The sequence below is a fragment of the Bubalus kerabau genome, chromosome X, assembly GCF_029407905.1.
Source record: "Bubalus kerabau isolate K-KA32 ecotype Philippines breed swamp buffalo chromosome X, PCC_UOA_SB_1v2, whole genome shotgun sequence".
Taxonomy (NCBI): Eukaryota; Metazoa; Chordata; class Mammalia; order Artiodactyla; family Bovidae; genus Bubalus; species Bubalus kerabau.
The window spans coordinates 122,800,127-122,825,270 of record NC_073647.1 but is presented as its reverse complement, the minus strand read 5'-3'; the positions used below and the strand labels follow the sequence as shown (position 1 = coordinate 122,825,270).

Below are 25,144 nucleotides of genomic sequence, written 5' to 3'. Positions count from 1 at the left end.
GATGAACATTGGGGTACACGTATCTCTTTCAATTCTGGTTTCCTCAGTGTCTATGCCCACCAGTGGGATTGCTGGATCATAAGGCAGTTCTATTTCCAGTTTTTTAAGGAATCTCCACACTGTTCTCCATAGTGGCTGTACTAGTTTGCATTCCCACCAATAGTGTAAGAGGGTTCCCTTTTCTCTACACCCTCTCCAGCATTTATTGCTTGTAGACTTTTGGATCGCAGCCATTCTGACTTGCATGAAATGGTACCTCATTATGGTTTTGATTTGCATTTCTCTGATAATGAGTGATGTTGAGCATCTTTTTCATGTGTTTGTTAGCCATCTGTATGTCTTCTTTGGATAAAAGTCTGTTTGGTTCTTTGGCCCATTTTTTGCTTGGGTCATTTATTTTTCTGGAATTGAGCTGCAGGAGTTGCTTCTATATTTTTGAGATTAATTCTTTGTCAGTTACTTCGTTTGCTATTATTTTCTCCCATTCTGAAGGCTGTGTTTTAATAAAACTTTATTTATGGATAGTGAAATTGAAATTTTATATCATTTTCGTGTGTCGTGAAATTTCCTTTTAAAAATTTTCAACCATTTAAAAATGTAAAAAGCATGCACCATATAAAACAGGCACAAGCCATTATCTGCCAGTCCCAGGAGTATAGTGGGAAATGGCTTACTGAATTTCCATAAATCAACAAGTCAAAAGAAATCCAAGTAAGCCCAGGATAAATATTACTGAAACATAAAGATCTAGCACTATCAATAAGAAGAGTTAGACAACTGTCTAATAACTTTTAAGTCAGAGATATTAATTTTATATGATAGTGGGACTTGTATTTCAAGTACACATTAAAATATTAAAGACAATGGTGTAACTATCTAAATAAATCATGCTCAAGCTATAGAAGTGCCTCAGTGAATGAAAAGAAGTCATCACAGATAACATCAAATAATCTAGATGCCCTGTAAATCACTTGATGAAGTCAATGGGATTTCCTAACAGAAATCATTTATTTCATCCAAAGTAATGTTTCAATTATCACTCCAAACCCAATGAAATACAAAGCTATCTATCTAGTCTTAACCTTTCCCCTAACTTCTGTAATTTCAAATGCCCCAGAGAAATCTACACTTGGATACTGTGCCACCACCTGAAACATCAGGGATCTGAAACCAACTATTTTCTCCACTATGTATATTAAGTAGCTGACCCTCTAAATTCTGTAACTGTATTATTGATATCTTTATTATCAATCATTCAACCCAAGTGTTGTGGGATGACATTTTTTTAGATACTTCAAGTTGTATTTCTCCCAAGAGTTCATTTTTTTTTTCCTTCTTTCTTTACTCCTTTATCAACTATTTTCTCCACAAGTAGCTAAGCCACTCTGCACTCATGGCTTCAAATGTAAGATAAGCTTGGGTCAGAAAAAGAGAAAAGTAAAACTTCCTGACTTTGTCTTCCAAGATACAGCAGAGACCACGTGACTGAAGAATGTAATGAGAACATGGGTTCCCTCTGCAACCCCATCATTCATGCCCCCATCCCAGTGAGCAAATAAATAAATGTTATCTTTTTTCTAGCCTGTGCTAAGATAAGCAGCTTTCACTGAGGTGTCTGCCAACAGGTTGATGACTAAGCCACCTAGAAGCAGATCCTCCAGGCCCATTTGAGCCTTCACATGACTGCAGGCCCCAGCTGACATGTTGAAAGCAACCTTGTGAGAGAGACTGAGCTAAAACCACCCAGCTTAGCTACTCTTGGATCAATGACACTCTGACTGTGTGAGATAATTATTAAACTGCTAAGCTTTGGGATAATTTGTTATTCAGCAGTAGATAAATAACATGGTACTTATTATTCTTTTATATAAAATATTAAAATAAAGCATACATACATCAGATCAGATCAGTCGCTCAGTCATGTCCGACTCTTTGCGACCCCATGAATCGCAGCACACCAGGCCTCCCTGTCCATCACCAACTCCCGGAGTTCACTCAGACTCATGTCCATCGAGTCAGTGATGTCATCCAGCCATCTCATCCTCTGTCGTCCCCTTCTCCTCCTGCCCCCAATCCCTCCCAGCATCAGAGTCTTTTCCAATAAGTCAACTCTTCACATGAGGTGGCCAAAGTACTGGAGTTTCAGCTTTAGCATCATTCCTTCCAAAGAAATCCCAGGGCTGATCTCCTTCAGAATGCACTGGTTGGATCTCCTTGCAGTCCAAGGGACTCTCAAGAGTCTTCTCCAACACCACAGTTCAAAAGCATCAATTCTTCAGTGCTCAGCCTTCTTCACAGTCCAACTCTCACATCCATACATGACCACAGGAAAAACCATAGCCTTGACTAGATGAACCTTTGTTGGTAAAGTAATGTCTCTGCTTTTGAATATGCTATCTAGGTTGGTCATAACTTTCCTTCCAAGGAGTAAGCGTCTTAATTTCATGGCTTCAGTCACTATCTGCAGTGATTTTGGAGCCCCCAAAAATAAAGTCTGACACTGTTTCCACTGTTTCCCCATCTATTTCCCATGAAATGATGGGACCAAATGCCATGATCTTCGTTTTCTGAATGTTGAGCTTTAAGCCAACTTTTTCACTCTCCACTTTCACTTTCATCAAGAGGCTTTTTAGTTCCTCTTCACTTTCTGCCATAAGGGTGGTGTCATCTGCATATCTGAGGTTATTGATATTTCTCCCAGCAAGTATACAAATCCTAAGTATATACCTCGTTGAATTTTCATAAAGTGAGCACAACTATGTACCGGTACCCAGATCTGAACAGAACATTATTGGCACTCCAGAAGCCCCCCTTGTGCCTCTGGCCTGATTTCTTACATCATAGATGAGATTTGAATGTTTTTGAACTTTGTATAAGTGGAACCACAATGTATGCTCTTTTGAATGTAGCTTCTGCTCAGCATCATGTTTATAAGATTCATCCATATTGTTCTATGTAGTTACAGTTCATTCATTCTCACTACCAATTTCATCCTAGGTCTATATCCCCATTAATGCATTCATTTTACTACTGATGGACATTTGGGTTTTCTCAAGTTTAGGTTTACAAAAAATAGTGCTATGAACATTCTTGTACATGTCTTTTTATGAACATCTATAACCATTTCTGCATCTATGCCAAAAAGTGGAATTAATGGGTTTATAAGCATGCTTATATTCAGCTCTACTCATTACTTAATCACCACTTTTCCAGTATGGTTGTACACTCTCAGCAGTACTAGAACAGGGCTCCAGTTGCTCCACATTCATGCTGACTTTTGATACTGTCCTTTTCATCTTTGCTATTCTGGTGAGTGGTCGTGGTACTGCACCACACATCTTCCTGATGATTGATGAAGCTGAACAACTCTTTTTACATTAATTGGCCATTTGGACATCTTGTGTGAAGTGCCTGTTTCAAATCTTTTGCCTATTTAAGCAAATATTACTTTTAAGATCAGCAAAATACCATAATTTTCTCAACAGCTTCCCTAGTGGCTCAGTTGGTAAAGAATCCACCAGCAATGAGGAGACCCAAGTTTAATCCCTGGGTTGGGAAGATCCCTTGGAGAAGGAAATGGCAACCCACTCCAGTATTCTTGCCTGGAAAAATCCCACAGACAGAGAAGCCTGGCGGGCTACAGTCCTTGAGATCAAAAGAGTCGGACATGACTAAACCGCCAATAGGTTCTCTATAGTATTGTGAAAACAAATACCTTTAAACAGAGCCAGTGGGGGCAAAGACAGAACTAATAGCAGGAATATGGTTAGATGACTCTTCTAAATCTAGAAATGTTTTGAAAAGAGAGACAAGAAAAGCAGTAAGGCAGAAGGAACTTTTCAATGTGGGCATGAGACAAAAAGAGAAGAACAATTATGAAGATAATGCATGCGGGTGGGATCTGCTTTGTTTTGGTGGATGGGAAATGCAGCACACCTAGGACATAACTCAACAACTATGTCACCATAGTCACTGTCCAGAAGAGCTTTTCTGTGGAAACAAGGGGCACAGATGGGCGTTACCCCTATATAAATAGCTTCCCAGGTGGCGCTTGAAGTAAATAACCCATCTGCCAGTGCAGGAGACAAGAGACGCGGGTTCAATCCCTGGGTCAGGAAGATCCCCTGGAGAAGGAAATGGCAACCCACTCCAGTACTCTTGCCTGGAGAATCCCACAGACAGAGGAGCCTGGGGGGCTACAGTCCATGGGGTTGCTAAGAGTCAGACCCAACTGAAAGAGACTTAGCACTAGCACTATATTATTCAGAGCAGTTCAGTGCTAGTACGGAAAGCAGTAAACATTCTGCAAATAGAAAAGTATATCACCTGTAAGTGTGATCCCATTACATCACACATCTCGAGAGGAAAAATGGTAATTTATATATACCTGTGCACACATGCTCAGTTTGTATCTGACTCTGCAATCGCATGGACTGTAGCCCACCAGGCTCCTCTGTCCATGGGATTTCCCAGGCAAGAATACTGGAGTGGGTAGCCATTCCCTTCTCCAGGGGATCTTCCTCACCCAGGAACTGAACTCAGGTCTCCTGCATTGCAGGTGGATTTTTCACCACTGTACCACCTAGGAAGCCCATATATACCCTTGACTAGCCAATAAACATTCACCTTCCTTTAACCTCACATGCCTATATTAGGCTTTACTTTATGAGTTACCAGAATGCGCTACAGCATTAGCTGCTTATTTTTAGTTTACTGATTAAATTTTAATAAGACGCTTCAGACAGCAGAACGATCAGTTAAAGAAAGTTAATACTGCTGGACAAGATCAATGCATAATGGACACCATGCATGAGTGAAAAAGTAGAAGAATAAACCATGTGACTTTGGTTGTATTTACCTTAGGCATACCACAGAACAAAATCTTAGCCCTAAATGTAACAAAACTGGTACTTTAAATGTGATCATATAAGTAGTTCAGGTTTATAATTTTTTTTTAAATGAGGTCAGATATATTAATTTACTTCAAGAGCTCAATATTTACAATTCAACCAGAAAAAAAAAAAAAACATCCATCTCACATTTTTAGTATTCCCACTATCCTACTGTGTAGGCACATGACAAAAATATGGCATTGAAATAACATAACAAATAGTATATGGAACAAATCTGATATACCTCTAAGGCTTTAGAAAGAAGAGCTCTTGCTATGACATGTAAAAAGTTGCATCATTCTCTAACAAAGCATATCATTGCAATGAATATGTCCAAGGATATTACATTAAAGCTATTGGGAGAACCAAAATTTAATGGTTTGACATGGACCATTAAACATGAAATTAGAACATTAACCTCAATTCTAAAGAAGGTTTATTTTGCAGGATGACTTTCTTAAATAAACAAGATTTATAGTTTCTTCGATAAAAAAACTATTTCTGAGTGAAGGTCCATTTCCTTTAAGTATCATTCAAATTTTTCAAAGGAAAATTAATTTTAAGAACAAAATTAAGTTCATAATGCTAGCCAACCATAAGAATCATTCTGTAAAAGCAGGTGTAAGGTAAAATAGAAAGACCCCAAAGAAATGTTTTTCCTTTGCACACTAGTATCTTCTCCTGCATAAGCAGCCCAGATAAACTCAGATAGATTTCTAGGAGAAGCTATTATACTGATGTCACTGGGCAACACTAACCACATAGGTTAAAAAAAGAAATCTAAAGATGACAGGGAATGAGGCTTGATGTTGTCTGTTGCTATTGTTTTTAAATTCTACCACTCAATCTAATGGAACTGGAGAACTATGGATTCCCATACAAAACGCAGAAGAGAAATGAAACCAAGGTCCTGGAGAATCCACAAACTAGAAAATGAGCTTAATCACATTTGATGAGAAACCACCAATCCCCAAAGGGAGATTCAACTGCATAATCATGCCCTATTTTGTTTCATGCTGGCAGAGAGCATGTAAATCTTGTTTGATGCTAGATCTTCATACTTATCACTCTACTTGACACATACTAGACATGAGAAATTTATCGAGTAAAAAACTTGTTGAATAAATAAAATATTGTATTTTAACGTGTTGAGTTTATATACTACTCCATTTTGTGTCCAACTTCTCTCATTCATACATCCTAATAATCTTATGAATTATGTACTTCCTAAGTATGATTCTTGATGGGTGCATTACATTCATGAACCATAATTTAAGCATTCCCTAAATGTTCTTTCAGAAATAAACTTTGTTATAATCATACAATAAAAATTTTTGCAGTCATTAAGAACTGATTCCAATTTTTGCTGTCATAAATAATGTAGCAGTGTGGATTTTAAAATATAAACCACTATTCTCATTTCTCATTATTGCCTTGGGACAGATAAATGAGAGAACCTGGATTTAGATATCTAGAGATAGAGCTATCTTATCTTTGGGGGCAAACCAGCATATATTATTAGTAGGAAAATCAGAGGGCATTATCAGCTCTTCACACATGCATAAATTAATCCACCTGCTTCTTAATGCCTAGCTGAAACAGACAAAAAATTGGAGTCTTCCCATGATAAAACAGAAATGGATTTTATCCAGCAAGAGCTGTGTTATATAGGGTGGGTATGGGAGAACTGATCCTGATCAAGGAACATGCACTGAGGTAGGCCTTTGTTCTGTTACTTAGTGAGCTGTAAGAAATTTCTGAGACTCTGTTTCCTCTCCTATAAAAGGCTTCCTGGTGGAATGAACTGAGACTTGAGAAGTTTGACAGGAAAGGGCCAAGAAGACAGAACTTGTGCACACTTTGAGGTATTCACTGCAGGGGTTACTGCAGGCATATGATCAGTTGTTACTTTATCTCTCGTGTATCTAAAAGTTCAGTTGTTATACACGTCAGTAGTATCACTTACTTTGGTATCCCAGATCACCACGAAGTCATAATATACAACAAAAGCAAAATAGACACCATTTCAACACATTAAATTTAACATTTCAGTATCAAATTAATTGTATTTACTTATACCTTGTCTAGTTCTGGAAAGAATTAAAGATGGCCTATATAAACTTAGATAATTAAAGAAGATAAAATAAAATTAAAAAATAAAAAGCCTTTGAGGGAAATGTGACAAAGGGGAAATCAAGAATAGAAGAGTTTCAGGATAATGTGGCCTGTATAGAGAGAACTGAGATTAATCTATGAAAAACTCGCTGGCAGGCTCTGTATCTTTGTTAAAGGAAGAGATAAACTTCTTAGGAGCCAATGCCAAGAGAAAAACACTACTAGCTACATGAGCCATAGTATCTCTAAAATAAAAACAAAGCAATTGCCTAGAAGCCTTATTAGTTATGATTTTGAGAGTAGAGAAAAAAATTATCCTGAGTGTCCTCAAAAGAAGAAATGTGATGAACAGTATCTTCAACATTCATAGAGCAAATACTATGAGGCATTTTACAACACGATTTCTATAGTTTTTTGTTATAAGTAGGCCAATGGCAAGATAGCACAAAAGCCAGGTACTCTACATTTGTATAATATATTTAGAAATTGACCCACTCAATGGCTTCCTAAAACTGCCTGAAAAAAGTAGAAGTCACTCAGTCATGTCTGACTCTTTGTGACCCCATGGACTGTAGCATGCCAGGCTCCTCTGTTCGTGGAATTCTCCAGGCAAGAATACTAGAGTGGGTTGCTATTCCCTTCTTCAGGGGATCTTCCCAACTCGGGGATTGAACCCGGTTCTCTTACATTGCAGACAGATTCTTTACTGTCTGAGCCAGGGAAGCCCAAAACTGCTTAGATACAATAAAAAACACACCAGGCTCAACCAAATGCCCGTGCCAAAGGAAACTCATTACATTTGGCTGATTCAGACAGCAATCCTGAGGGCCATTCTACGAATAAATTCTAGATGCTCTGACTCACTCTGCTGGCCCTTCTCCAGAAAAGAGCAGCAGCCCTGAGGAAAAAAATAGCCACAAAGCAACCTCATGGACCAAGAGAATTCAGCATATCATTCCACTCTAAATAATTAAGGATGAGGGACTATAGTTCATCTGGGGGTAGCCTTGGGTCCCTAAGAATTACTGCACTATGGAAAAACATTGTGGAATGCCTGTCAGGTGAGTTTACCAAATCAGTACAACCCTGGGATTCATTGGCCAAAACCAAAGAGGATATTTGTTACAATATGAAAGTGTTCATTGATCAGTCATGTCTGACTCTTTATGACACCATGGACTGTAGCTCACGAGCCTCCTCTGTCCATAAGGATTCTCCAGGCAAGAATACTGCAGTGGTAGCCATTCCCTTCTCCAGGGTATCTTCCTGACCCAGGGAGTGAACCTGGTCTCTCACATTGCAGGCAGATTCTTTACCATCTGAGCCACCAGGGACATACTCAAAAGCAATCCCCAAACCTATACTGGAGCCCAGCTGTCTGGGGACAATGCACTAAAGATGCTGGTACTGGGTGGGGGAACATTTTTCTGGACTACTGCTCCGTCAGTACTCAATTTTCAGGTGGGTTCAAATTTCTCTATAAATGCTTTTATGTCCCCTAGTTGCACACCCTTTCATCAGAGCTGAGGTTGAGAGAGCACAGGATACAGAAGGGGTTCTGTCTGAAAGTTTTTTTTTTTTTTGATCCTCCAACCCTGCACCAACAAGAATCTTTCTTTCACTTTATGAATACTTGACCTACACATTAGGAACCCTGTGTGTTCAGTCTGGCAAATAATAATATACTTGTCTTACAGATGAGGAAACCAAGGTTTGGGTTGGTGGTAACCAAACTCTGTAGAGTTTCTGCTTGGCAGACCCTGCAGCACATCTCAGTCTAATGCTGTCCCCACTGTAGTACTCTCAACCAAGAAGAGAAAATTTTCAGCTCTCAGCTTAATTTCATTATGTCCTACAGTGGGTTCTCTAATACTAAAATGGATATTTTTGTGTCATGCAATTAAAAGCAACAAACACAATTGCATGCAAATCTGCATCAGAGGTCTGAAGACAAGTGTCACATTCCAGACTGACTTCTGGTCCCTGTTATTTGTTTTTCCCCTCCAACAAGAACCCTACAAGTCAAGTCAGCTAGCTCTCTACAAAAAAGGTCTCTGCAAAAATTTAGCTCTCTCCCACTTACAAACCTGTGTTCATACCATTCCTCTTCACTGAAATATGATGTCCCTTTCTTTTGGCATATTTGAATCCAAACACCATTATTAAGGGCAGTATGATTTTCTGCCTCCTTAGAGATGCATCTCTATCAGCCCTGCAGGACATAAACTCTCTGTTCTCTGAATCTCTATAGTACTCAAATCCATAGTACTCATTCATCAAATATGACTCTCTCTTGCTTGCTTACCAGTTTTCTGTGTATTTTTGTATTGTTCAGTCACTAAGTCATGTCTGATTCCAGCACGCCAGGCTTCCCTGTCCTTCACAATCTGCTGGAGTTTGCTCAAACTCATGTCCGTTGAGTCAGTGATGCCACCCAACCATCTCATCCTCTGTCGCCCTCTCTCCTCCTGCCCTCAGTTTCCCTCAGATCACAAGCTGCTTGAGGGATGAGACTTTCACTTGCCCTGTCTGCACTGACAATAGCAACTAGCACCCAGGTGACACAGAGAAAAAACACCCAATAACTGATGGCTAAGACTGCAGGTCCTCTGAACAGTCTAAACAATGGAGCTGCCGACTTCACTGTTTTTCTTTCATTATAAACTTGTCTGACTCTTTGCAACCCCATGGACTATACAGTCCATGGAATTCTCCAGGCCAGACTACTGGAGTGGGTAGCTATTCCCTTCTCCAGCACATCTTCCCGGTCCAGGAATAGAACTGGGGTCTCCTGCATTGCAGGTGGATTCTTTACCACCTGAGCTACCAGGTAAGCCTTAAACTCAACCAATTTTTTTTTCTTTTTGGTTGAGCTGTAAGGCATGCGGGATCTTAGTTCCTGGGTCAGGGATCGAACCTGTGCCCCTGTGGTGGAAGTGCAGAGTCCTAACCACTGGACAAGTCCTAACCACTTGAGGTTAGTCCCCTCAATCAATCTTTTAACTTTTCATTTTCCCCTTTACCTTGTTCTATTTTAACTGTTCATAACACAAAAACCAAATTATATGTTTTTAACACATATAAAGGAGAAGGCAATGGCAACCCACTCCAGTACTCTTGCCTGGAAAATCCTATGGACGGAGGAGCCTGATAGGCTGCGGTCCATGGGGTCGCTAGGAGTCAGACACGACTGAGCGACTTCACTTTCACTTTTCACTTCCATGCATTGGAGAAGGGAATGGCAACCCATTCCAGTGTTCTTGCCTGGAGAATCCCAGGGACGTGGGAGCCTGGTGGGCTGCCGTCTGTGGGGTCGTACAGAGTTGGACATGACTGAAGCGACTTAGCAGCAGCAGCAGCAGCAGCATGTTTTAACACTGGACTGACCATCGATTCTTGCATGACATGTACGGCAACTATTTTCCACTCACTGATGCATACTTAGGAACAGACAACTCGGAATATGCATAAATTTTCATGGCCACTTCATAATATGTTATAGGAATATCATTTATTTAACCAGTGCTTTATGGGTGCTCATTTAGGATGGTTCTGTTTCTTTCTTATAAATTATGGTGGTAAATCTACCTACCTAAATTTCTATGAACATTTCATTAGTTTCTGAGATTAAATTCCTAAGGTGATTGATATTTACTGCTACCTTGCCCTCCAGGCAGTCTGAAGCAATTTCATTTTTACCATCAGTGCAGGACAGTGATTGTTTACAGACAGTGGTTGCCTCAGGTTGGCTTTAGGGAGGTTGACAGTGAAGGAAGGAGGGAAGAAGAAAGGGAAGCAGATTAGGGAGGGTTAGGTCTTTAAGGGAAAAAAAACTTTTAAAGACTATTTCCCATACTTGTTGGCAATGAGAATGAGCATTTTGTTTTTCAAATTTGTGAAGTCAACAGATTAAAAATGCACCTCATTGCTTTAGTTTATAATTCCTTGATCACGATCAGGTTAAATATATAATATATAATGTATGTATGAGCTAGTTATATTTGTTCTTTTATGAACCTATAGCTTTTGGTTAAAATTTTGTAATCTCTGCTCTTTGTGGGACATGGACACTGTTTTTAATTGTAAAAGCGTGCATGAAGAATATTTTCTTTCAAAATGTAAAACTTCTTCCCACAAGAACTACCCTCTCAGTAAGATCTTGACATGTGTAGCCCTTATTTGATCTCTTCCTCTTTATATATGTGACTTGCAAAGGAAAAAAAATTTTTGCCACTACCGAATTGGACATAACTTTCCTAGAGGCATTGAAGACCTTGCTTCAGCAAACTTCCTTCAATAAAGCTCCTGCCATTCCTGGAACAACTAAAGGGGAGGACTGTGGAGGAAAGCCTGGTCTCTAAGGAAAGGGATTTGTGTAATAGATATGACTGTAGGGTTTTCCTGTGGCTGTGGTAAGTAAGGACAAGGGAATTTATGGCTGAAAACAAACATTCTGTATTTGGATAAAGACAGAGACATTACAATTCACAACCATCTAGAGAATATAGTCAGTAATGCATAAAAGCCACAAATGATAGAAATGAGTGTCCTAGGACAAGAGTAACAGTGGGGGCAGCAGGAGCAAAAATTAGAGGGTCTTAAAGGTTCCCAGATGTCCTCAGGTTCGTTCCAATCAGTATAAAGAAGAGGACACTCAGAAGTTACTTGTTGATACAGATTTATTTTCACACTACACATAGTAGGAGGGCATGGCAACACACTCCAGTATTCTTGCCTGGAGAATCTCCATGGATAGAGGAGCCTGGTGGGCTACAGTCCATGGGGTCACAAAGAGTCAGACATGACTGAGTGACCAACACCCACACACACATAAGGGGACCCATCAAGTGCTACGGCCCCTCCCTCTATGAAATGCAATTGGTCAGAGAAGAAAGGAATTGAAAGCTAAAGGACATCGAGAAATCACAGAGCCCTAGGAATCAGACAGATTGTTTATGGAGTCCATTACTCACAGGGTTGAATGGTTTCCACACTGCTGGGGCCACATTCCTGGAACCACATTCTATTGTACTCCTGCATATTTCCATCTCTGACCATAACCTTCATCTTGAAAATGGCCAACGTAGGTTTAATTTGAAACCATGAGCCAGACCACACTTTTAAAATAGATGCAAAGAATCTGAAGAAATAGCAAAGAAACAGATTTTGTCCTTGAGGTTTAAGATGGTGAGCCTATGACTAAAATCTGTTCAATATGTGACAAAATTGATTGGATGTGTGCCAGGACATTTTTGAGGGAGACCCCAATCATGAATAAGACACTGTAGACTGCCTACAAAAATGCTATCCACAATGCTTTTGCCCCCAGTCTTTCTCTAGGAGGAGGGCCGGAAAAGTTCTCAGACTCCCTTGTAACTGTGGGTATACACGTGATCCAGTTCTACCAATGTGATGTAAGGGGGAACAAGTCTTTTTTTCAGAGGACATACTTCTGGCAATCCTTTCTGCATGTGCCCTCTTTCTTCCCACATGGAATACAGATGTGAGGTGTGGACTACAGCCATTGTACAACCATGAGAATGAGAACCACATGCTACGCTTAATGGGTTGGAAAAACAGAAAAATATGTGCCCTTGAAGGCATTCGCTCTGAACTGCCTACCTCCTAACTTATTTTGTGAGATAACAACACCCTTATCTAAGTGTCTATTAAATGCATTTCCTGCCAATTGCAGCCAAACTCATTCCTACTAATAGACCAAGGGTAAGCAAATGAACTGTAATTGAGCTCTCCACTGTGGTATAAAGAGGCAGATACACATCAAAAATGAAGTAAAAATGCCATAGATGCTATAAAAGAAGTCAAGGATACATTAAGGGGAAAATGATTAGGTCAGTGGTACCCAGAAAAGATATGGTCTAGCATCACAGACCAGGTGACACTTTTTCTTTTTTAAAAAAATATTTATTCATTTATTTCACTGTGCCATATCTTAGTTGTGGCACGTGGAATCTAGTTACCTGACCAGGGATCAAACCCAGGGCCCCCCATTGTGAGTGTGGAGCCTTAGCCACTGGACCACCGGGGAAGTCTCCAGGTGACACCAGAAAGTCTCAAAAAATGACTTGTTTGCCAGGGGCAGGAGGGAAAGTCTCTCTTACTGTGCTTTCTGTCCAGCATTGCTACCTCTATTCCCAAGCTAAAACAAGTCAAGCAACCTAGGAACATTGCAATAATACAGCAGACATCTCATTCTAACAATAATCTATCAGGATCTTCCACAGCCAAGCATCATACCAGGAGTCTGATCATCAAAATATTAAATAACATAAAACCTGCCCTCATGTTGGTTAGTTTAACTGACTTTTTCAAGGCTATCTCAATAAAGCAAGCAGTCAGAACTCCATGGCTGCACACCTGTTTCTGATATATACTACTCTGTTTGGCCTACAAGAAGTCTGATGTTTCAAGTCTTCCAAACTAAAACCTACTCTTTGTTCCTTATCATCTCAGAATCACCTCTCTGCTAGAATAAAAGGAGAGACATCATGCTGTCATTTGTGATCACAGAAAATCTCAATGCAATTATGAACCTGGCAAAGATCCCAGGAGATCAAATCAGGCTCTTTGGTAACTCACAGCTTCAAAGCCTCTGGCGACAATGAGGATCCAAGTACTTAAGAAAATTATCTCACGAGCCATTCACCTCCTTGGAAACTGCTTCTGAAACGTCTGCAATGTCTTGCTTTAGCTACCAGGAAAGCCAATCTGAGGGAAGGTTCCATCCTCATACCAATTTCTCCTACTAACTGGAGGAGAAAATTCTCTTTGGAAAAGCATTTCACCGAACTTCATATAAGCGTTACAGGATTCTAACACCTCATACAGTTTATTCTAAACCAGATTTTTCTTCCTGTTCTTACCACCCAGACGCTGTGAAACACAAGGCAAACTCCATGGAAACATAGCTCCTTACCACCCTTTGAGCTGAATGAAACATTCGTCTACCTCAGAGATGGGAGATTAAGACAAAGGGTCACAGTTGATGTGGTCTGGTACAGAACCAATAGGAATGCAACTGGGTGCCAAGAAGAATCAAATGTAAATTTGTTAAACTATAAAGGAATCTTTCAGAATCATCTGGGGAAAAAAATGAAGTCTGCTGGCCACATGCACGAATAACCATAAGAACATTCTTTGGCCTTACTTACCTTGTTATTCTGGTCTATAATTGTTTTCACATTTTTAGAGCTCACTCATGCAATTAAGGCCTCAAAACAGCTTTGGGGCACTGGATTTCAACCCTAGAATGGGGCTGCATACAGGGGGATCCACAGCTATGGGTCACTAGTGCCAACAGCAAGATAGCTACCATAGCCCCTTTAAAGTCCCAAGCTTTCTCAGGATTCCCCAATCTGCCTAAAGCACTGAGTCAGTGGAGGCCTAGGGCAAGAGAACTCGATGAGTTTCTGAGTTGCAATGCTGAATATTTGGATTACTCTCAGGAAATAGCTCCATACGGCATCTCTCTTACTATAACCACTCTGACAAGTCAATGCCAAATCTCTCATTTTAGTGACAGGCCAACATGGCTGCTTTGACCTCATTCAATAGTGAGCAGTGCAGCGCATGATTTACCATAATGCTTTACCATAAGAGACCACACATAATCTCTTACATGTGAATTAACAAGAGGGTAATGAGCTAAAAGTATTGTGAGCTGTATTTTCATGAATTTTATACTTTGTACATATGCAGACATATATGCAGAACACTTTAACCTCGTTATTAGTGAAACTGTAATTCTTCGCTCTTCTATCATTGTAAATTCCTTGGTGATTTCTACAAGCCTCCTAATTATTATATGCATTCTTAAGGTGTTCAAGTTAACCTCATTTACTCTGGCTGTTCTATAAGGTTCATACAAAATGAACTTTATCTAATTACTAGCTCACTATTCCCTACAGTTCTTCAACAAATGAGTTATTAGTAAGAAATAACCATTACAGGAACTTCCTCCCAAATATTTCAGTTATAGAGCACTATATAACAAGGTATATCATGGACAAAGTAATCTTTGATTTAAAATGGCTTGAAATATATTAGCTGCCTGTTCGTATGGTTACAAGAAAAATATACAAATATATTTCTTTAATCACTTATGAGATATTCAAAATGTTCACTCTTAATTTATTAATGATGAGTAATTTATTATAATGAAATATGATTTACTGAACACCAGAATTCTTGCCTGGGAAATCCTATGGACAGAGGAGCTGGGGTCACAAAAGAGTTGGACACAATTCAACAACTAAAAAACAACAACACTGTACTAAGCAGAACAGAATCTAGCATTTGACTCAAAATATCAATAGCAATAAATAGGTTTTTTAAAATCTCCAGAACTGATGAAAAGTAATTCTATTTTCAATACAACTTAGTGAGGTGGGATCATATATGTTGTTCATAGCCCCCAAAGGAGGCTGTTTATCTCTAAAATGTCTCCCCCTGGACTCCCTTTTGTATGGAAAACCAGAGGTTGGACATCACAAGATTCTATATCGCCAATATTAACTAAAGGAACACATGGTGCTGGTTAATAAGGGACTATTCAGTGAATTGGTTTTTTGCCCTCCAGAAATACTCCTCAAAACTTTCCATTTCTGGACATGATAAACTCAGAACCCATTGGACTCTTTCCCTCTCCTGCATGTGCACATGCGCGCATGCACACACACACACACACACACACACACACACAACAAGCACAAAGCCTAGGAATGACAGAAAGAGAAACAAACTTAAGGTACCAGACAGTGAGCAGAAGCATATGGACTCTCACAAGAACTCACAACTGCTGGGAGGGACAGAGACAGAGAGCTAGATAAATAAGTTTTAGTCACTATGGCTTTCAGCTTGAGGCTAAGTCAGCATTTGTGATGAACAGTAGCCAGTGGAGGACAGGGCACACATGGAAAAAACCTGACATTATCCTGGCCTAGGGAACCAGGAAAGATGAGCTGGAAAAATGCTGAAGAAGTGAGGGAATCCCAGGAGGAGCAGAGCCAAATGCTGTCTACCCATATCCTGAACAACACTGGTAATTGAATCCTGAACTACACTGGTATGAAATAAATGCAAAGCAAAAGAACAGACTCAGAACTGAGACTGTAACTGCCATCCAGAAGGTTCTGGTGAGCAAAGAGAAGCAGACAGACACTGGCAGACTGTGCGCTCACTTGAAGGAGGGGAGATGGTCAGAGTTTTAGTCTGGGTCTAGGTGCAGCTCAAGTACTCAGAGCAGAAGCAAGTAGGTGGGAAAAACCTAGTCATTCAGCCCTGGAAAATCAGGTAACAAGAATCCAGGAAGTCATGAGCACTGAAGAGAAAGCGCCAAAGAGCAGATCCCTAATCCCTGATTACCCACATCTCTGACTAAACCCTGAACAACACTTGCACAGACTAGACTCTTAACAGCCATCCAGAAACAACAGATCTGAACAAAGACAAGAGCTACTACACAAGAGTTAGCTCTTCAAGCCCAGCCAACAAAACTGGCTGCTAAAATACAGTACTTATTGGATAAACATCATATAGTCCAGTATCTACTGAATTTTATAACACTCATGATATCCAAGATACAATCCCAAAGTACCCAGCATACAAAGAATATATATCTATATATGAATATATATATATATATATATATATAATACACACACAATATAAAACATTATCAGGAGAAAAGAAAACCATTCTAGTCCAACTCCTAGATGAATTGAGATGTCGGAACTAACAGACAAGGATGCTAAAGTGGCTATCCTCAACGAAATACAAGGAGACCTGCTTTCAATTCATAAAAACCTGACTTCTGACCTTGGCATATAAGGACCTTAGAAGTTGCCACTCCCACTTCCACAATAAGAAAAAAGGTGAACAAACTGAAAATCAACAATTCTTTCTAGATCCATCAGAGGACTGAGCTCACAGGGCAAACCCTTCAAAACTGGAGAGACAGACAGGTCCATTTGGAAAATCCAATGTATCAAAGCAGAAAGAAGCCCAGGAAAAGAAAACTCCAGAACCAGAATCAGAGTGAATGTGAAAATGAAATTCACTCAGTCGTGTCCGACTCTTTGCAACCCCATGGACTGTACAGTCCATGGAATTCTCCAGGCCAGAATACTGGAGTGGGTAGCCTTTCCCTTCTCCAGGGCATCTTCCCAACCCAGGGGTCGCACCCAGGTCTTCTGCATTGTAGGCGAATTCTCGACCAGCAGAGCCACAAGGGAAACCCAGAATCAGAGTAGAGAACCTAAACTGTAGTTGATTGCTGGAGGCTCAGTGTAGATAAGTTTGAGAGTTAAAAACTTCAGGGGGTGGGGCTGATCTCAGGCGGACCCTAATACTTTTGTGAGTTTGACTACCAGGAGCCCTACCAAGTTCTCACAGAGAAGATCAGAGAAAAATTCCCTCAGGCTTTCAGCAGGGAGAGAGGGGAAAAATAGCCATTGTGCAATATGTTCAGAACATTCTCTACCTCTTAACACGGCCTGCCCTCAAGAGAAACTATTTGGGGCTTCCCTGGTGGCTCAGTGATAAAGAATCCGTCACCAATGCAGGAGACATGGGATAGATCCCTGGTCTGGGAAGATCCCACATGCTGCGGAGCAACTGAGCCTGTGCACCACAACTGTGGAGCCTGTGCTCTAGAGACCAGGAACTGTAACTACTGAGCCCACATGTCACAATTACTGAAGCCTATGGTTTTTCCAGTAACCATGTATGGATGTGAGAGTAGGACCATAAAGGAGGCTGAGCACCGAAGAATTAATGCTTTCAAACTGTGGTGCTGGAGAAGACTCTTGAAAGTCCCCTGGACAGCAAGGAGATCAAACCAGCCAATCCTGAAGGAAATCAACCCTGAATATTCATTGGAAGGACAGGCTGAAGCTGAAGCTCCAATATTTTGGCCACCTGATGTGAAGAGTTGACTCACTGGAAAAGACCTTGATGCTGGGCAAGATTGAAGGCAGGAGGAGAAGGGGACAACAGAGGATGAGATGGTTGGATGGCATCACCAACTTGATGGAAATGAGTTTGAGCAAATTCCAGGAGACAGTGAAGGACAGGGAAGCCTGATGTGCTGCAGTCTATAGTGTCACAAAGAGTCAGACAAGACTGAGCGACTGAACAACAACAATGTGCCCTAGAGTCCATGCTCTGCACCGAGAAGCCACTGCAGTGAGAAGCCCATGTACCGCAACTAAAGAAAAGCCTGCGCAGCAATGAAGACTCACCACAGCCAAATATAATAAACAAATAAAATTATAAAAAAGAGAGAGAGAGAGACTATTTAACAAAGCCTAGTCAACTTTGGCATCACTGACTCAACGGACATGAGTTTGAGCAAGTTCCGAGAGTTGGTGATGGACAGGGAAGCCTGGCATGCTGCAGTCCATGGGGTCGCAGAGTCAGATGCGACTGAGCGACTGAACTGAACTGAGTCAACCTCTGGGAAGTGAAATACTCAAAATACCCAAATACCCTGTTAGTTCTAACCCCCTTTAGCCTTCCACATGGGGGAAAGAAATTACCCAATTCCAGCCCCATTTAGTCTTCCTGTCTCATCTAAGGGGCTTTCCAGGTGGCGCTAGTGGTAAAGAACCCACTTGTCAATGCAAAAGAGATGTAATCTAAGGGGGAAAAACAAAAGCTGAGAAGTACTTGTGAAGGTCACAGTGCAGGCATACAGTTTCACTAAAAGACTGAGACCCAACCTTAGGAATATAAAGCACTTCGTCTCTCCCTGCACCTTCCCACCTCATCAATAGAATTCTTGTATAATGACAGGGGAATAAAACTGAAAGTACAGCACATCCCAGACCTTATTTAAGAACAAGTCCCTAGGAGAACCTGAATACAAGAGGAAAGTGAAAAATAAAGATACCAGAGGAAAGTTTATCCTGACAACTACAGTTACAGTAAATACTACACACAGCCTAACTTTTGGCCAGACTAACATCAAACTTCACACTAAAGGCCTATTTATCTCAGTCCCTATTACCCAGTACGTGATGTACAGTTTCCAGCAAAAAAATGTTAAAGCATAATAAAACAAAACAATCTAGTTAGATGAGACAAAGAAAGCATGAGAACTGGATTCAATTATGGCTGAGATGTTGTAATGATTAACTGATGAAAGCTTCAGCCGAGATACTAGAAGTCTCAGCAGAGAAACAGAAACAATGAAAATGACATTTTAGAACAAAAAATACATAATTTCTGAAAAAATATCACTAGGTTGAGTAACATCCAAATGGATATGACAGAGGAATAAGTAAGAGAACTTAAAGACTGAACAATAGAAATTATAGAAGGTGAGGAATACAGAGAAATAAAATGAAACAAAATGAACAGTAGCTAAGAGACCTGTTAAATGATATATATAGTCATAAATAAATGTAATTAGAATACCAGATGAAAAGGAGAGAGGAAAAAATTTTAAAGAAATAATGGATGAAAATTTCCCAAAATTGATTAAAGAAATTCATGGATACAAGATACATGAATCAAAGCAGGATAAACACAAAGTAGATAATAAACCATTGTAAGCTGAAGATGAAGAGCAAATCTTGAAAGCAACCAGAGAAAAATGGCATATCACCAATAAGAAAACAATGATCTGATTAATGTTTAACTTCTCATCAGAAACCATGGAGGACAGAAAGACTGAAGCCAACATCTTTAAAATCTTGGAGGGCTGGGGGAATGTTAACCCAGAATTCTATATCCAGTACACATATCCCTGAAAAGGGAAAACAAAATAAAGACACTTTCAGATCTTTAATTTAAAAAAATTAAAAGCATCTGTCACTGGCAGATCACTATAAGAAGTGCATTTGTTGGTAGCAGACTTGCCTTGTAAGAAATACAAGAAGTTATTTAGCTGTAAGGGAAATGGTATCAGATGAAATTGGGACACTCAAATATGAATAAAGAACATCAGAAGTGATAAATGGCAGAATAAAAACAGAGGACTATATTTTGCTTTTTTCCTCTAAATTTTTTTATAAATCAAGAAACTGTCTAAAACCAAAGCGGTAACAGTCTTGTGGAGTGTGTGTGTATGCGTGTGGACATTTAACACCTACAAAAAGAAAGAACAGAAATGTGGACATATAAGTTTGTAAGATTTTCATGTTTTACTTGAAGTAGTACATTATTAACTAATGTACCAAGTAGTACATTATTAACTAATTAAGTGGACTGTGAAAAGTTATGCTTGTATATTGTAACCCCTAGGGCAGCCACTATAAAAATAGTACAAACAAGAATAGCTAAAATATCAATAGACAAAATAAAATAGAATTCTGAAAACATATTCAAGTCCTCTAGAAACATGGCAGGAAGAAGAGAGGAAGGAAAAACAGATGTGTAGAAAATAAAAATAGAAATATTTGGCATAAGCCCAATCATGTTAATCATTACAATTAAGAAGTAGAAACTGTCAGAAGGCAAAAATGAAACAAACTACACAAGTCTATGCTGTTTACAAAATATTCATTTTAAATATAAATACATGGGTTAAAAATGAGCAGATGAAAAAATATACCTTGGAGAGAGTAATAAGGAAAAGGCTAAAACGACCATTAACATCACAAGACGAATTTTAAAACCAAATGTATTATCAGATATAAAGGACTCTTCATAATGATTAAAGGGTCAATTTAACAGGAAGGGGTCAACCTAAATGTGTATGCATTTCATAACAATTTTCAAGTATATGAAACAAGAACTGACAGAACTGAAGGGGAGAAATAGGCAATTCTCCAATTATAGTTGGAGACTTTAACACTCCTCCTTCAGCAATGGATTGAACTAGAGGAAAAAAAATGTCAGCAAAACCACAGAAGACCTGCACAACATTATCAGCCACTTTGACTTAATATATATTTATAGAATGATATAATCAATAATGGCAGAACACATTCTTTTTCAGATTTACATGGTATAGCTACCAGGAGAGACCATATTCTAGGTTATAAAACAAGCCTCAATAATTTTTTCTTTAAAAAGAAAACTGAAATCATATGGAGTATGTTCTTTGACCACAATTGAATCAAATTAGAATACAGTTTTAGGGCACACAGGACCACCCTCAAGCTTGTGATTCATCAAGAAAGAGTCAACAGCAGGTTATACTCATGGCTAAGATTCATTGCAGTCTAGAGTACAGAGTAAAAGCAAGAGAGAAAATATATGCATTGGGTAGAAGAATCCAGAGAGGTCAGACACACACCTTTTTATACATTTTTGAAACAAAATACAGGGATATATGCAAAATATCTCTGCCCAGGGAAGAGCAGAAAAAGCAACTGAGTCTCAATGTTCACGGCTTATATGAAGGGCTGGTCATACAGGCATATCCAGCCATTGGAACTGACACTCAGAACCCCAACAATGAAACTAGGTATACTTCATCAATATAGATGTTTGTACAAAGTAGTTCTGACAAACAGGTATAGCATGGTCTATTGCTCCTGGTGTGCAAAACAAAATCAACCATTAACATGAAAACATGCAGAGGGCCACATTCCCAGGGGTTAACCAAGAGTATGGTTCCAGGTTCCTTTAGAGACATGAAAAGTTAGCAACTAGACTCCCTGTGTTAACATCTTCCTCACAAATACCAATATGTAAATGAGGAAAACCCTACATATTTGGAAAGTAAACAATAAAACTCTAAATAACCATTGGATCAAAATTCAATTATACACATACTAACTTCTCTTCTGAAAGGGGTCTGATAAATTGAAAGAGTACTACAGTATTAGAATAAAAACTATAGTACCATGTAGTGAAAAAAATGTATATGACTGCACGTGGATAAAAAGCTTTCAACATGGGAAAACACATAAAAATTTAAAAGTAAATGACAAGAGAAATTAGACAATATTTTGAACTAAATGGTAATAAAAGTACAACATAAAATCTGTGGAATGCAGTTAAAGTTGTGCTTAGTGGTAAAGTTATAGCCTTGAATGTCTACATTTTAAAAAAAAAAAACTCTAGTGCAAAATCAAGAAGTATTATAGAAAAAAATTTCAAAAATATGTAAGTAGAAATTGCTCTCCATATTGTTTTCTCTTTTTCCCAGATCTAATGCCAGAATAGAAATGTTTTGTACATGCTTGAATGGTGAAACATTTGGTGTCTTTGGAAACCAAAATGTCACACAATCTATGAGCAAGAGAACCACCTCCTGAGTAAGAATGTACCATTTAAAGTACACCATTCTGAGCAGGCCCAAACACGGTGATTAGTCCTTGTTTTCCACCACACTTCGAAAGAGTCAGAGGCTGGGATGTGGGGGGAAGGGAACTTCAGAAATTGTGTGGTCTTTCCAGTTCTATAAATAAGGCTTTCTAAAAAGCAGATATTGGTCTTTTCCTTGGCCTGGAAATGTGAGAAAAGGGTAATTCCAATAGAAAGGCTCTGTTCACCTACAAACTGGGGGCCCCACTCTGCTCAAAGACAAGTACAAAGGCTGAAAGTGTACCCCATGGTACATCTAGGAGCTGAGGGTTTGGCCAGTGAGAGCCCCAATGCCTCACTGTGTCACACAGTCAACATTCCCAAAGCACCAATTCAATGGTTCACGAGGTCACAAGTATTATTAGTGCAGCCGCTGGGTTGGCTTGCCACACTTCCATAGATTAGGCTGGTAAGCAGACAATGAGTTCAAATGGATTCAAACAATTTATTACTTACACACACAGCAAAAGCAAAATCAGTATGTGTCAGTGTACCAAGTACTTAATCCCATAGGCTGACATCAAACAGGAGGGGCCCAATGACAGATGTCCAAGCGATGTGTCATGCTGCCATCAAGGAGCCGCCTCTAAATGAAACCCAAGCAGCTTTACTGACGTACACAGACACCAAAAGTTGTACTCCACGGGGAACAAGACGGAAGCCTCTGCCCTCAGCTGAATGAGGAGATGGATGAGAAATGGACTTAGGATATTTCCCACGAGGTATGTTATAAGAAACTGCCTCATGACAGCTCCTCACCAGGCTGCTTATTTCCCCTTGCTCCAGGAGGAACCATGGGGCATTTCGCCAAGACTTGACTCAGACTATGGTCAAGCACTGCCCGTGGGGCCTGAGTAAAGACATGCAAGGTGGCCCGGGTGCCACACAGAGAAGCTTTTCTACAAGATGCTGAATTTACATGTTTTTATTAGAATGATATTCAGTGCCAAGATTTCTGAAGCACTCACTAAGGAGAAACACTGAGCATTTCAGCTGAGCCCTGAACTAAATAAAAGAAAAGTGATGGGGAAGGAAGGTAAATGTGAAGTTTTTAACAAAATGACCTTTCACCTACTCATACAGGTTAATGGAATTAAGCACTCCAAATATAAGCACCCTTGAAGCAGGGGGTCTATTCGTGGGAGGTATGTGGAATCACAATGAAGGAAGTGGTATACCAGCCCTGTACACTTCCCCAACCACTCACTTTTGGTCCTCAGAAGGATGTTCTCAGGATTTCATAATATTCCATGCAATTAATGCTGCTGCTTCTGGTCTAACACAGTAAAGTCAAGATCAAGGGGTATGGTTCTAAAGCAATCAGTGCACTATAATCAGAATCATCTACCCCAGACAGTGCTAGAACCTTAGGTTGTCAACAAACCTATGTCAGAGCTCCCTGTGACATTCTCTGCCTTAGTCCTTGCTAGCTGGGGAACCGACAACAAAATGAGTTGGAATTACATTTCTTTAAATACAGATATGGACAGACAAGGGCTTTCCTGGTAGCTCAGCTGGTAAAGAATTCTCCTGCAATGCAGGAGACCCCAGTTAGATTCCTGGGTTGGGAAGATCCCCTAGAGAAGGGATAGGCTACCCACTCCAGTGTTCTTGGGCTTCCCTGGTGGCTCAGACAGTAAAGAATCCGCCTGCAATGCAGGAGACCTGGGTTTGATCCACGGGTTGGGAAATCCCCTGGAGGAGGGCATGGCAACCCACTCTAGTATTCTTGCCTGGAGAATCCCATGGGCAGAGAAGCCTGGTGGGCTACAGTGCATAGGGTCACAAAGAATCAGACACGACTGAGCGACTCAGCACAGCACAGCACAGCATGGACAGACACACAGTAGATGATCACATAGCAACTAAGATTCACCTATGACAACATGGAGCTTAGATGTACATTAACTTTTGGTCACCTTAATAGAATCCACAGCTTTCATCAATACTACATAAGAAGTTCTAGTAAATATTTTGGAATAAAAAGAATAAAATATTTTTAATAAATTTCTCTTTAATGTGACTAAATGTAGGAAAGAAATGCTTAACATTTCTTTACCAACATTATAGAGACAGTGTCTGGCTTTAAGGTTGTTTGAAAACATTTCATATACAGCTTTAGACAAATGGGTCCCACATAAATGGGATAAAGGAAAAAAAGGAAAGCAAAACCACATGCCATTGTAGTAATGTAACAGGAAAAAACATAACACTATCAGCTGAAGTCCTGTGGCTCTAGCACAAAAAGGGGAAACTATGGATAGGCCCAGAGAAATAGGTAAGAGTGAACTGCACAGTGTCACTGGGAAGGCCTCCTGTGAGGACTGGAAGTCACAGGAAAAATAACTCACAAAAAAACATATGGTCTATTATCCAGCCAGGAAAGGAAGAGACAATGGGGGAAAAATCCACACAGACCTTGACAGTTCTGTGGACGTGATGATCAGAGTACATTCTCACACATCACACTTGAGAAAGGAAGGTCCGAAGAAAGAGGCCTCCTGCTCCTGTCATCCCTACTTGCATCAGCAAGGAGGAAGGAAGGTCACTGGCACAGAAAACAATTGAGGGCTTCCCTGGTGGCTCACTGGTAAAGAACCTGTCTGCCATGCAGGGGACGTGGGTTCGATCCCTGGATCAGGAAAATCCCCTGGAGAAGGAAATGGCAACCCACTCCAGTATTCTAGCCTGAGAAATCACAGGGACAGAGGAGCCTGGGGGGCTACAGTCCATGGGGTCGCAAAGAGTTGGACGTGACTGAGCACAGGACAACACACACAGTGCAGCACAGAAAAGCACCACAAGACAAAACTTGTTTGGCAGAGGTGATGCAGACCACAGCCCCTGAAGTTAGAGGC

At 40.0% G+C, this 25,144-nt stretch overlaps 1 protein-coding gene across 20 annotated transcripts in view; it reads right to left on the bottom strand.

Moving 5' to 3' along the window:
- The window catches only part of PRRG1 (proline rich and Gla domain 1), a 466,522-nt gene that overhangs the window by 102,296 nt on the left and 339,082 nt on the right, over nt 1-25,144 (bottom strand). For 2 of the 20 annotated variants that reach the window (XM_055565381.1, XM_055565375.1), the window contains exon 5: nt 11,981-12,147. The exons of the other annotated variants lie outside the window; for them this stretch is intronic. Coding sequence is in view for 1 of the 2 variants with exons in the window: in XM_055565375.1 (XP_055421350.1) it covers nt 11,981-12,015 (35 nt within the window). In the remaining variant the exon portion in view is untranslated. The remainder of the gene's footprint in view (nt 1-11,980; nt 12,148-25,144) is intronic. 20 annotated transcript variants of the gene reach the window in all.